At 36.3% G+C, this 14,474-nt stretch overlaps 1 protein-coding gene across 1 annotated transcript in view; it reads right to left on the reverse strand.

Moving 5' to 3' along the window:
• LOC121329672 (ras and Rab interactor 3-like) overlaps window positions 1–14,014 on the reverse strand; it is a 31,528-nt gene extending 17,514 nt beyond the window's left edge. Inside the window, exons 1-4 of the mRNA XM_041275380.1 lie at window positions 14,009–14,014; window positions 12,401–12,516; window positions 5,241–5,427; window positions 2,581–2,695 (exon numbers count right to left, since the gene is read on the reverse strand). Coding sequence (XP_041131314.1) covers window positions 2,581–2,695; window positions 5,241–5,427; window positions 12,401–12,516; window positions 14,009–14,014 — 424 coding nt within the window. The remainder of the gene's footprint in view (window positions 1–2,580; window positions 2,696–5,240; window positions 5,428–12,400; window positions 12,517–14,008) is intronic.
• Window positions 14,015–14,474: the final 460 nt, after the last annotated feature.

Below are 14,474 nucleotides of genomic sequence, written 5' to 3' on the forward strand. Positions count from 1 at the left end.
CTCCCGAGTTAGTTCGGGGGTTGCAGCTGTGAGCCTTGGACATTCCAAAATTGGAAAAATGAATAAAAATAACTGTAAAATAAATAAAAGCAGCCAGACGGCACATTCATGGTAAAGCTTCTATGTACTTGTTGGGTGCATAACAGCTTATATCATAGTCCTCTGTAAAAAATACACTATATACGCAGTTAATAATATTACCTACAGTCTGTCATAGGTACTGCCTAATAAGTTAAACTATGAAATTGATATCTAAAAATTATATTAAGCTTTCAAAAGCCAAATGTTCTACACAGACAGTACAGCATTCTTGTTGATGAAAATGATGCCACGGTTTTATTGGTGGCCCATGTCTACAATATGAAGACATTTTTAATCGGATCCAACGGACAGACATTTAGCACCTTATAGGAACGTCAATCCGTGGGCAGGTGCACCTGACAAACCTCTTACACAGGCTCTTCTACCTATGTATTGCTTGGTTTTTCCTTTGACGGAAATACAAACGCATAAGCCTTTACACTTGATATATCCTGTTTCGTTACTATGGGAACTCTCAGATAGTAGGCCGACACGTCTTCAGTGTGGCTTCCACTCTATTTATAGCAATAAAAGAACATGAGAGCCTCGCTCTGTCGTCAGTTTAATATTGCAAGCTTCCCCTGGATACGTCAAGGAACTCCCTTACAGTTTAATATTTATTTAACTTGACAGCTACCAAACACTGAGTGTAATTATGAATGTGTTTGCATGACAGATTTCAATTATTTACTTATATTACTTTATTTTAAAGTTACTTTTCTCATTGGATGTACCACAGCAGTTTGCTCAAATACTAGCCACAGCACATAACACTCATAGTACCTGATACTAAAGCTTCTGTTTTTAACACTTCAGTATAATGCATTCGATTGTTTTAACTTACTTATACTTAAATTTGAAAGGAGGATTTTATCTTTATATATATATTGCATTATGGGATATATGCATATTAAAATATTTCTATCAATGTCAGGTGTTAGCTTTAACATCTAAAAAGAGGAAATTCACACACACATCTGTTTGTTTTCTCAGATTATGAACCAAAAGAATTCTCCAGGAATTTCTTTTAACAGCCTGAAGAAAATATGTTATATATTTCTTAGACTGAAACATTTACTGAACTATAAAAAGACATAAGACCGCATTTTAAAAATGACTAAAATTTCATTAAGGATTTCACCAGAACTTTACAATTAAGGCCACTTTCTCCTCAATATAAAGTCACCCTCAATAGTAAGGCCATCGCTGTATTCAGTATTAAGGACATTATCTGTTGTCCCAAATGTATCGGACATTTAGCAAAGGTCACATGACTGTGCCCTCCCTCATAATATAGCTGACTAGATTTACAAAGCTATTAAATTATAACTGTTTTCAGCAATTTTCTTTTTGATGAAAAGAAAAAAAAACACCAAAAGCAACCAGAGACCGTTTACAAACCCCCAATTACGATTAGTGGCCTGTTATCTTTCCCTGTGTAAATACACCTGCTGTAAATGTACTTTCTGCCTCAAGATATGTTTTGCTGAGCTGCTTTGATGGAATAACAACAGTGCTGCACAGCTACAGTGCAGTGCTCTGTTTGGGAAGCAGGTCTAGTGAGGAAGGGCACTGTTTGTTGTTTCACAGCCAGACATATCAGTGATACATAAAGGTGCTGTATATCAATGAAATGGAAAGTACCACAGAAAGCTGTATCATTTACACAAACTAACTAAAGCTGGCTGCGCTCCTGTTCTACCAATGTAACAAGCGTTTCATTTTCAATGGGGAGTTTCAGGAATTCATTTGCATAAGATCACTTGACCCAGCAGGTAATGTGCTGGTAGAGAAGTCAGTATAAAACTCAAGTCGTATTATATTCAAAAGTGTACAGGTTTTATTGATGGTCACTCTAGCTAACTTTCAAGGCTGTCGTTAAGAAAATGTCTATCCCCGATTCAGGAACATCATTAATGTTTTAAATAAGTAAAAGCTTCATGAAAATGGGTTTAATGTTTCTATTAAAAAATAAATAAATAAAAAATACTTGCTTTCCACTTTAAGAATGCCAACCCTTACAGCTATGGCCAGACATTTTGCATTACCTAGAATTTTAGGATTCAGATATATTTAGGTATTTTATCAAACATCATGGAATCAGTGAAACTACAAATTTATAAAGCAAAAGTCTGCTGCAAGCCATAATCGTAGTACAGTACTTCATGTGAGATTTTGAAATGTCAAAGTCTTCAATTTTTTGTTAAGTATATGGAAAACTACAAAATGGTATGTTATTCAGTATGTTAATGTAAAATTATTCAGCAGGTTTCATTCGACTTTATGAAGTAAATGAGTTAGCTCTACACGGTGATGCAAGACCTTTGGCCATAGCGTCATATTTGCTGTCGTATACCATGGCCAAAGCAAAGCAATGTAAAGTGAAGAGGACAATCTTTCCGGCTATTCCCTTTGCCTGGGCCAGATTACCCGTGTCGGGTGCCGTCTCTCTTTAGAGCAGGCCTGTCTGATGTAACTGCTATTGATTCCGTTCCTTACATGTCTTTTCTTCTTTGATGAGAATGTCTTGGATGTGTGGCGCTCCACTACGGTCTGGGAAACGAACAGAAAGAACCATTTTCTTGAGATTCAAATTCTTCTTCACCAGAAAAATCTGCAAAAAGGAGTATGAAGCAAACTTTTAATTTGTTACATTCCACGTTTATTGTTACAGTATTATATAGCAAACTGTGTTTTCCGAAGAAGGTTCCGACTGCTGAATGAAAAAACAGTACAATGTTGATTTGTGGATGGCATTTTAGGACCGTTATACAGCTGTAAAAGGAAGCCCCCTCTTTTAGGTAGCAACTTTGAGATTTTTGTGGTAACAGCGTTTCCTTCACATCATTTCCTCTCTGCGTCTGAACTTGCTCGCTGTAGTGGACACCCTGTGCTACCACAGGTATGTTTAAAGTATCTCAGTTGGACATTCCTCAAAGCACAAAGCATATGCTGTGTGCTAGCAATTCTGAACTCTGATGTTTGATTATTAGATCTGGCACACAGAGGCAGCTATCACCTAGAAGAACCAGATAAATGCATAAATCCAAGTGGGATATGCAGATGGACAAGCACTCCCCTATATCCTTAGTCTGTTATTCTCAAGAAGGGTAAATAATGTAAATAGATAAGCTTCATGACAGTTAGATAAGTGACTCTCCAAATATATGGAAAAACTTGAAGTGTGATATGACAGTTTCCACTATATCCCCTTTGCAGGGGATTTCACCCCCTGCAATGGGATAATAAATAGGTATTAAAATAGGTACGGGAACCCTGATCTACACAGTGGACACCCATGATGCTGCCCCCACCCCCCACCCCTAGGCCATTCAAAGGGTTACAGCAATATTTGAAGATCAAACAAAGAGCAACAAAATATGTATGATAGTTAATAGGCTCAGGAGTGTCCTCGAGAATTCAAACCACGTTGTTATATAATAATAATTAGTTTACCTGTAAATGACAATACACCTATCTTTTTCTTTAGTTCAAAATAAAAGAATTACAAGAAACGCTCATCTCTCTAGCATTAGCGTTATGAGTATGTGGAATTGAATCGCTGTATAGGTTGTTTGTGATTGACGAGAGGCGAGGCTGCAGTCAGGTGACTTGAACAGAGCAGTACTCAGGTTCCAGATCATTTGTGTCAGAAACTGAGTCATGTTATGATTAGCTGTACTATTTAATGATTCATACTTAACTATATATTATAGAAAATATAGTATAGGGTGATCTGTAAGATATAAGGCTTTTATCCCACTTGCTCGGACCACAGCGCCCTGGTAGAAAATGTATCTAATTCAAGTTAGTTTCAATGAGAATTCACTGTAATACAGTATGCATGAAATGGGTGCTAGTAGCTGTCACTGTCTCAGCATAGTATACCATGCTAGGCCTCACTTAAGTGTTAACAGATTGAAACTTATGTGCCGTTTTTTAATAAACATTATAGAAAGAGGTTCCCTTGGAGTGAAAACCAGTTAAATCTGGATCAATCTGTTTTGTAAAGTTAAGTAGGCAGTACAGAAGTAAGGGGAAATCAATGGATTATAATTGAAAGGTTTTGTTCTGCATGTTACCTGTTCTGCAACCTGCACGGATACCTTGCACGACGTCTCAATTTGTCTTTGTTTGTTTCCAGTAATAAACAGGCTATGGGTCAATAACTGACAACACTGTGAAACATACACTAACTGTTAATACGCACAATGCAAAACACAGGGTACAGCTGCAACTGGAATTATTTTAACAGTGCATCTTACAATAGATAACAGTCAGTAACAGTTGTTACATATCTCTACCTACTCTGTTAAACAAATGCAGTTAAATAGGATCAATCCGACATTCTTATCACTTACAGATGCTTTATAAATAAAAAGTTGTAGGTTGTTCTCCAAATCTACGATAAATCAGCACAAATTCACACACACACCCTTTAATTGCTTGAACCAGAAATTATACATTTCATTTTTTTTTTTTTTTTTTTTTTTTAACAGAAATGAGTTGTATAAGTTTATAGGATTGTTAGACCCTAGTGTTTCCAGATATGTGTATAAGGTAGCTTTTGGCTGATCAGTAAGCAGATCTCTACAGGGGCCTACTGTCCATGGCTGACAACTGAGGAAACAGGCTGGTTGGCAGGGGGAGAACACTGGACTGGACTGGACTGAGGAGTCAAACCAGGAGGGAGTATACAATAGCAAGAGCAATCTCAAATAACCTGATTACAGGGCAGCAATATCTCTTCTCTTCATAGCTGGGACTGTACAATTCCTAGCTGCTCAGCCCACATGAAATAAACAGGACAGATGCACTGCATGGGAGTCGATTTTATTCAAATATCTTTGTTTTGACTTCCATCTTCTATCACAGCACAGGGCCATTCCTGACAGTCATGCTTCAGTGTTTTTGTCTTAAAAAAACAACACAGTTCATGCATTGTGTTATAGGACAGAAGGTCATGACAATACCACAGTAAAGGTCTTGCAGAACAGGCCTGTGTACTTTCAAGTGCTTTCTTTCAAAATATTTTTTCAGGGACAAGGAAAGTGTTATCCCTGTCCCTCTCAGACTCCTACAAGGAAGTGAAGAGGCGATCGTGTCTGAGGGAGGAGGAGGAGGTGTGTGTTGTCAGGCTGTCCTGTGTTTCCACTTACCCCGGTTGCCTCTCGTTGCAGGATCTCGGAGGCTCTCTCAGGACTAATGCCCAGCTGAAGCCACACGGGGCAGGTCTTGATGAGTTTCTCCAGGATGCTGATTCCAGGCATGAGAAGCTGATTCCTGGGAGATGAAGGTTCACAGGCCTGGCCACCATGGTCATAATCTTCTTGGGCTGACCTGGAGAAAAATAAAAGGAAATGCTTTACGATTTGTTGTTTTATGCAACGCGATCATACTACAGTATGAGCAATTCCTGAAAGAATGACAGATGGCATAACCCTAATCTTGTTTCATTTACAAAATGTATAGTACAGTTGTAATATCTGTGGAATGGCAGGAAAAAGACCACTTCTTTTTTTGTGCATTTAGATCATTTTCCTTCCAGCAACAATCCAATGGTGATCTGACTATGACGTATACTGGCAACAGAAAATTATTACAGGAGACCTGGCTGGTCCACATTGCCACATGTAAATAATTTATTTACCCCTTACATCTATAAGGGAATTTCTCTTTTTCCTGGTAAATGCACCCCGCCCAAGTAAAAGTTGAGAAATGTATTCCCCAGGATCTACGATGCATAATGTGTGAATACAAATATGAAAACGATCTGGATTGTGGGAAAAACATATATTGCTGCAATGCGGAAAATACAGGATACAGCAAAGGCAAGAGGTGTGTTTCTTGTACCCACTGCAGGGTGTTCTGTAATATCAGCTTTGTAGTATTGGGGCCCAATGCAGAGACAAATGTATACAACCAAGCAAAATAGATAGGTCCCTATGTTGTTCATAGCAAACTTCTACAAACCTAACTAAAAAACGCTGCTTTGATGGAATGTGCAGATAACACGATCAGCTTGAACTACAGTGTGCATGTGGAGACTCTGTGGTAAATATTTATATCAAAGACTTGTCACTGCACTATTAAAAGGTGATCTAGCACGGGCTCTGTTTCCTGACATGTTGAAATAACAAGTCTATTCAGAGATCATGTTACACAATAGAAAATATTTAAAACTAAACTTGAACACTGTAGTATTAATGTACATTTTGCTTGACTAACAAAAAATGGGGGGGAGTCTTCATCAGTGCAAAGTAATTTTAGAAGGCAAGTGGGCTGGTGCTGCTAAAACTTTGTCATTGATTCATTCAGATGTGCCACCGGATGTTTAAACAGCAGTTTATATTTATTATTTAATAAAGAAAAATGTACTCAGATTTTATACACATTACTATGGCTATTCAATAAAAAACAATTTGGTTATGTCATCTATATTACACTACTGTCTTTTAAAAGGATTTTTTATATTCAAATTAGTCTTGATATGTCATTATATTGATAACAAACTTACCACTTTCATGAAACGGACCAACTACAAATTAATAATGACCATTGCCTTGACCTTAATCCTGATACTGGTTCCTTTATGGTGTACTAAAACTTTAAATATGACACTTTTAAATGCATTGCTGCCTTGTCCAGCACAGGTTATTTCTGATTATTATCCAGTTTCAGTACAAACTGATGTTATCATGCCATAAATTATCTTAAAACTGCTTAACACTGTGAATTGATTATCAGTAAAATATTTCTATGCTTGTGTAAAAAATGTTGACAGTCTACTGATTGCCCTGACTTTGCAATTACCTCCTGGTCTTGAAGTGTGCAATACAATGAAAAGATGCTGAATGCCAGTATAGGTCATTGAAGCACAGGACTATAGCCCATAGCCCAACGTTTCGAGCTACATCTATTATATACAGGTAAAGACTGCTGCTTCATATATCAGTGCTTAATAAGAACTAATTTAATGTGATACAAGCAATAATCTAGACACACTGCACTGAATAAATGCAATTGGCATGCTGACTGCAGGAATGTCCACCAGAGCTGTTTCCAGAGAATTGAATGTTCATTTCTCTACCATAAACTGCCTCCAATGTTGTTTTAGAGAATTTGGCAGTACGTCCAACCGGTCTCACAACTGCAGACCACGTGTAACCACCCAGCCCAGGACCTCTACATCCGGCTTCTTCACCTGCGGGATCATCTGAGACCAGCCATTCAGACAGCTGATGAAACTGTGGGTTTGCACAACCGAAGAATTTCTGCACAAACTGTCAGAAACCGTCTCAGGGAAGCTCATCTGTGTGCTCGTTGTCCTCACCAGGGTCTTGACCTGACTGCAGTTCGGCATCGTAACTGACTTCAGTGGGCAAATGCTCACCTTCAGTGGCCACTGGCATGCTGGAGAAGTGTGCTCTTCACGGATGAATCCCGGTTTCAACTGTACTGGGCAGATGGCAGACAGCGTGGATGGCATCATGTGGGCGAGCAGTTCGCTGATGTCAACGTTGTGAACAGAGTGACTCGTGGTGGCGGTGGGGTTATGGTATGGGCAGGCATAAGCTACGGATAATGAACACAATTGCATTTTATTGATGGCAATTTGAATGCACAGAGATATTGTGACGACATCCTGAGGCCCAATGTCGTGCCATTCATCCGCCGCCATCACCTCATGTTTCAGCATGATAATGCACGGCCCCATGTTGCAAGGATCTGTACACTATAATGTAATAAATGAAATATAAGGACAACAATTTATTGCAGAGAACATTTAGTTAGGTGGAAGGTACAGGTGAGTAAGAAAGTAAAGTGAACTAAACAAACATCCCAACAAACTAACACTAAAGCGAAATGAATGCGGTGTCCGGTGGGCCTCCAATAAACCCACACACACACAAACACCACACCAATACAAAACCAACACACCGGTAGGCAAAAAAGACAAAAGGTGAATAAATAAGTATACAGGGAAAACAATTACAAAGACAGTCTTGATGGAAATGGATGATAAATGAAATTTAGGCCTAACAAGTCCAGTGAAGCAATGCACCTGTAATCCAAAGTAACAAAAGAACAAAACCAACATTACAGGAACCAAAGTATCAAAATAAAACAGCAAACAGAAAAGGAATAATCTCACCAACAAATAATGAAGTCCAGAAAAGAGTCCTGTACTGATGATGATGGATGAAGGTTAATGAAAAAATAGCGATCGTAGAAAATGGTGAGTCTGTTGAGTAGTACCGGGTTGAATGGTGAACAGCGAAATATCAGGAGAATAAAAAACAAAATGGAGACTGAACACGCTAACAAAAACAACCACAAACAGAACTTGAACAGCAACTAAACTTAAACTTAATGTGCTGTTTAAAAAATGGATTCCTAAAGAGAAAAGGGAGTCTTTTCCTGGACTAGCCAGCCAACTTTAATACCGGTACTGGCTTCCAAGGAGCTCTGAGATTGGAGGAGTGGATATCTCATTGAGCCAAAGGGGGGAGAGGATGAACAGAGATTTTATTGAAACCACCTTGTGCTCAGCTAAGTAATGGAACTAATGCAATTCCTTTTCGAAATGTATTTTGTTTTATCCTTAAGAATGCAACCATATCTGTCATCTAAGCATCTGATATGCCATCAGTATAGTTAACCAGGTTATGTTTCGAATTAAATGCAAATTAAGTGCTACGAACTTATCCTGTTATCTGTCTTCAGATGTCGACTGAGATTTCGGTAACTAACAAATCATACACACCTATAAAACGATTTTTTTTAAAAAAAGTAACTTGTGCCACATTATCGCTGAATCCTGCATTGTATTACCTTAGAAATGACAAGGTTACAACCACAATCAAGCCGTTTTGAAAATGAAAGCGAATTCCAGTACGGTACCACTACAATTAAAAGTTTCATGCAACTTCTTATACTAACTGGTTTGTTCATAAATCTGCATGCTCGCACATGCCATTTTATTGCAATTTGATATGATGTACAATTTTGAAGAAAAAAACTAAGTAGTAATAACAGAATAAGGGATATCAACCAAGATTAAAACAAAAAACAAAAAAACAAAAAAAAAAAAAAAAAACATTGACATTAGCGAGATATGTGTAAATTACAGTTTGACGGTGCCATTATATATATATATATATATATATATATATATATATATATATATATATATATATATATATATATATTCTCTTACAGAAAACTTTTGTTAGATGACAATGACTAAAATCCTACTAGGAAAGCACTAGACTATACGTTCGAAACTCTACAAAAGTAACTTTGCTACAATTACAATGAAACAATCAGGGTTTTCGTCAGAAACAAATGATGGTTAAAAAAAAGATTAAAAAAAATTCGTAACACACCGTAAACTGCTGGGGATTAACAATACCCAACGCAGCTTCGTGCAGCCTGCAAAATACAACGAACAGTAGCTTCTCATGCAGCAAGATAATTGGTCCTGTTTTTTTTTTTTTTTTTTTTTTTTTTTTTTTTCCTAATCTGAATTTTGATAAAGTAATAATTACCTACCTATTATATGTTCATTTTTAGCGTGGTTAAAATCAGGGTTAACATTATAACAAAACCTGAGCTGACATTCTCAGTGACAGACTAAATTAACATTTTATAGACACTAAATGAACTTAATACCCTGTTAGGTCATTGCCTGTTACTGTATCCATGTTGTGATTTATGACAGTTTTTGTACTCAACTGTCCAAATGTGACACATCGGGAAGCTCTATTAGCAATGGTTTCCCGCTTTATGAAAGATAATGTACATATTTTAAAAACTAATACCGGTAATTATGTACGTGTTCACTCAGGGTCAGCCATACAAACTGCAGCATAAGGTATCAAAAAAATGTCATTGCATATTTTTTTTTTTTTTTTTTTTTTTTTTTTTTAAAAACAACTTGCAGCAAATTAAGAGTTTTGGGTAGCAAAATGCTACCAAATATACGTTAATCGAGCCTTGATTACTGTAATACGATGAGTCTCCTATAATTTGTAAATGGGTCTGCATTATACGCAGAAATACTGTAATCTGCCGACACACAAAGCAATGAAGGCAGAGACAATGAAAATAATAATGACAGGTTTCATATTAGAAAAATATAACTCAGAATGACTGAAACCCACATTTAAATAAAGTAAAAACTAAATGAAAAGAAGAAAGTTGCTTTATTTGACTCAATGGAGTTTTTTGCTTGACTCAGAATGGAGTGTTTTCCCCTTCCATACCGTTGTGCAACTTATCAAATCCAGCCCACTGTCTTATATTGCTGTGTCTAAGATTATTTTTTAAAAAGCCTTCTAAAACTTAACATTCTTCTTAGCCAAAAACAGTGGGGGATTTTTCTTCAAATAAAATTTATAAGAAAAACAACAATCTTGCAAATGACTACTTTTCTTAACTTTCTTGAACTTTGTAAACAGGCTGCATTCAAACAGGAAAAGTCATGGTTGAATGAAATGGATGAATTTACCGAACCAACTTCTGGCCCTCTCAAACCTCCTTAAAATTAAAATGAACTGTAATTTACATACAGTAGCTACATTTCTCCCGAAATAAATGAACTTTTTTATTTGAGCAATACCATTTTAGTTTAAAAAAGGCAGTTAGTTTGGTAGACCTGGATATATTAGCTATGAACAAATATTTTATACTGACCACTAGTATTGAATGGAAGTCAAGCTGCATTGAAACACAGCAAATCACTGTCTCTGATACATGTAATCAGAAATCAATATAAGCATTTGTATACAGGAAGCTTGAATGAAATAGAAGGACCTCACAGCTCCTAACATTTATGTTGTAAAGAGCAAACTACTACACAAGCATTCACAACTGACCACAGATCAAATACTGCACTGCTTAAAAGTGTCATTTAAAGTACTGCAAATATGGCTGAAAATAGTTGCTTGCCTGTGCCTTTCTACTCACAGGGTGGCATAACAGTGAGGATCAAGAGGGAGAAGGGGGAGTGGCACCTTGGCATTGCATTTTGTCTGAACAATAGGAAACATATGCAAAAGTACTTAACCCAGTTCTAAGTTTTGCACCATTTTTGTAAAAAACAAAACAAAACAAAAAAACCCAGCTGTTACAGAACTAACAGAAAACAATAACATGTTCTTAAATTTAAATCCTGGGCTTACTGCCTTTGAACAAATCAACTTTTTTTTGTTTGTTTTTTTCTTTTAAGAAAACACTTGCCTAAACCTGAGCTAAATGCTTTGTGGTGATAAGGCCCTTGGTGATTTGTTTATTATTTCACAGGGAAACTTTCAGCTCTCCAGTTTTAACAAGAGAAAGAACAGAAATTCAGTAGAAATACTTTGACAAACATCTTTATCAGTGTTTTAACTGAACTGAAGATATCGAAAAGGCCTTATAGTCTAAACATTTGTCAAATAATTTACATTTTTTAAATTTTGATTATTATTGTACTTGTACATATCTTCCGATTGGTTGTTTAAAGTTATGGAAGAACAGAAAAAAACAATCCCTCACTAAAAATAGGCCTATTACTTATTTTTTTAATTAACAAGCAGCAAAGCACAGAAAAGAACAATATCCAATATCCAATATACATGCCTGCTGTAAATTACCCTTTACATACTGAAAAAGTCCCAGGTTTACTTTTGCCATAGTGCGCCATTTCTCAAAACTATATTTACAAAAAAAGGTCACTAAACTTTAAATAATGACTTATGCAAAATGTAACTGGACCTTAAAAAAATGTACCTCAAATGCGGGGGAATTAGAGGGAACTTGGATGGCACATACGTGAGTTACTACCGGGAGGGGAAGCACTGATTCCATTAAATTTAAATTACCCGATCAAATCTGGCAGCTTAAAAGTGTAGGGAACACATAGACTATTGTTGCTTTTCCAAGTTTCACAAATACCAAACTGTATTTAACTAAAAAAACAAAAGTTACAAAACAGCATTTCAAAGTAGAAACTGCAAATGTGAATGTAAGGATTCCTATACTATATACTGTATGACACTACATTAATTATTATTTTTAAACAAGGGAGAAAAAGTGCCACCTTCTACTATTATTTTTCCTGATAGGGCATCTAAAGAATTACAGTATAAGAGTTGCGCGCGTATATATATATATATATATATATATCTATATATATTATATAATATATATATATATATATATATAGATTATATATATAAAAGCCATTTGGTAAAAAGCCATCTTTAATGGAAAGTTCTTGTACATCGCTAAGAAACTTCTCAAGGGAAGACTAACTTACCAAAGGTTTCGTTCTGGAGACCGGTTTCCAAAGCAGATGTTTTCATCATCATGTTGCACAGGCGCTCCAAGTGTTTTCAACGCATTAAATCTTGATCGCTGTGCATCAGACAAAGGGCCCCCATCTTCACCCTACTTCTTAGCAAGGACTCACAACTATTTTCTTCCCGTTGGCAAACTTCAAGTGCTGTCGTGGTTGGAGCAACAGCAGACGCGTCGATACAGGAAAGTTAGCAATGTGCTCCTGTTTCTCTGAAACTTACTGCATTTGCGTGGACGGAGATTTTCAGGAAGAGGCTGCCCCCCTCTCTTTCTCTTCAGCCTTTAACGCAAGCTTTTCTGGAAAATGTTTGTCTCCAGAGGTGATGGTTGCAACGAGGAAAGCCACAGTCCAAAAAAACAAGACCAATCTGGCTTGCGACCTACTCGAACAGACTTTTTTTTTTTTTTTTTTTTTTTTAAAACCTGCTCGTCAGCATTGAGGTTAGACTTTCTGTTGCTGCTATGTCTGGGCTGCACAGCCCTCTTTCCTTCCCTCCCCTTTTTCTGTCTGAAACTAAACACAGGTAAAACCAGAGGGGCCGCCTTGTGTATTTGGCTTGTGACCCGTTCAGAGAAACATTTAACGTGGAGCGCAGTAACTCAGTAGGTATTATGTATTATGGATATTTGAAAAACATGAAACACCTCAGAATCAGAAAAAAAAAGCTGTTTGTGCAGTTAGTAAATATATGGCACAGATGCAGGTTCCTGTCAGTAGAGGACGTGCAGCTCATCAAACCTGATATATATATATATATATATATAATATATATATATATATATATATATATATATATATATATATATATATATATATATATATATACACACACACACCCACACACACACACACACACACACACACACACCACACCCGAAAACAGTGCACTAGAACTATTGTCCAAGATATCTGAATTTTAAATTAGAGCATACAATACAGAAAATTAAAAAAAAAAAAAAAATTTGCACAACTGTTTAAACCTTTGTATAGGTTTTGCAGCTAGGTTTTGCAGCTACAGATGCACTCTTTTGTCTTTTCGTCATGCTGTCACAAACAGACATACTCCTGCTATACAGTAAGCTCCACCCAAGAACGCAAAACAAAAATATAAACAAATGAAAAAAGGCCATCTCCATTGTGTTCTACTGATAACATTTTACTGAAAATACTTAACCTAATATTAATTTGTTAGGTATGTTAAAAAAAATAAAAATTCAATGTTTTAGTGTAGACTGAGGACAGGATACAATGGGCATTTATTAAGACAAATAGAACCAGCACACACTAGTACATGTCAGATGCACCAGAGTAATGAAAATTCCAGTCTGTAATGAAGTTGCATAAGAATTTGGGTTCGGTTCTACCATTGAACCCTACATGTGATTAAATGTAAAGATGTCATGATCCTTCGATTTGGGTGTTGGCTTTTTCATAAGTTGTTACCAGTGCCAACAAAACACATAGATTTAAATGAGGGTCACATTTAATACAAATGCTCTTTATTTATTTATTTTTTATATAATATTAAAATCAAAGCAGTTAAATTGTCAAAAAATCAAGTGTGTTTAATAACCTCTTTACATCCATTCTATTTTTGTCATGCACTTTCATTTGTGAACAGAAGTTGTTAGATTTACACAAAGTGAAGTATTTTACTCTTTCACTTAAGTGCATCACACACACAAACACACACTGCTCTGACAGCCTCTGCTGCGCTACAGTGGGAGTGTTCAATCTTCACTGACAGCTGCTTCATAACTGCTGCATCTGGGCATGTCTGCAGAGCAGCAGTGCATTGCCTTAACAGAAATTAAACAAAGATTAGTTATTTTACACTTGTTTATGTGAACTTCTGTAGGCTTTGTATCATGGGTACAAATATCAATTCCCTCCTGGTTAAAATGTGTATGGCATAGCAAGTAAAATAAATAAATAAATAAATAAATAAATAAATAAAAGTTTGTACAACTTAAGGATGTATTCCACATGTGTTAGTATAAGGTTCCTAAGGGACATTCACATAAATATAAGGAACGTATACGGATAA

This window comes from Polyodon spathula, chromosome 17, assembly GCF_017654505.1.
Source record: "Polyodon spathula isolate WHYD16114869_AA chromosome 17, ASM1765450v1, whole genome shotgun sequence".
In the NCBI taxonomy this organism is placed as follows: Eukaryota; Metazoa; Chordata; class Actinopteri; order Acipenseriformes; family Polyodontidae; genus Polyodon; species Polyodon spathula.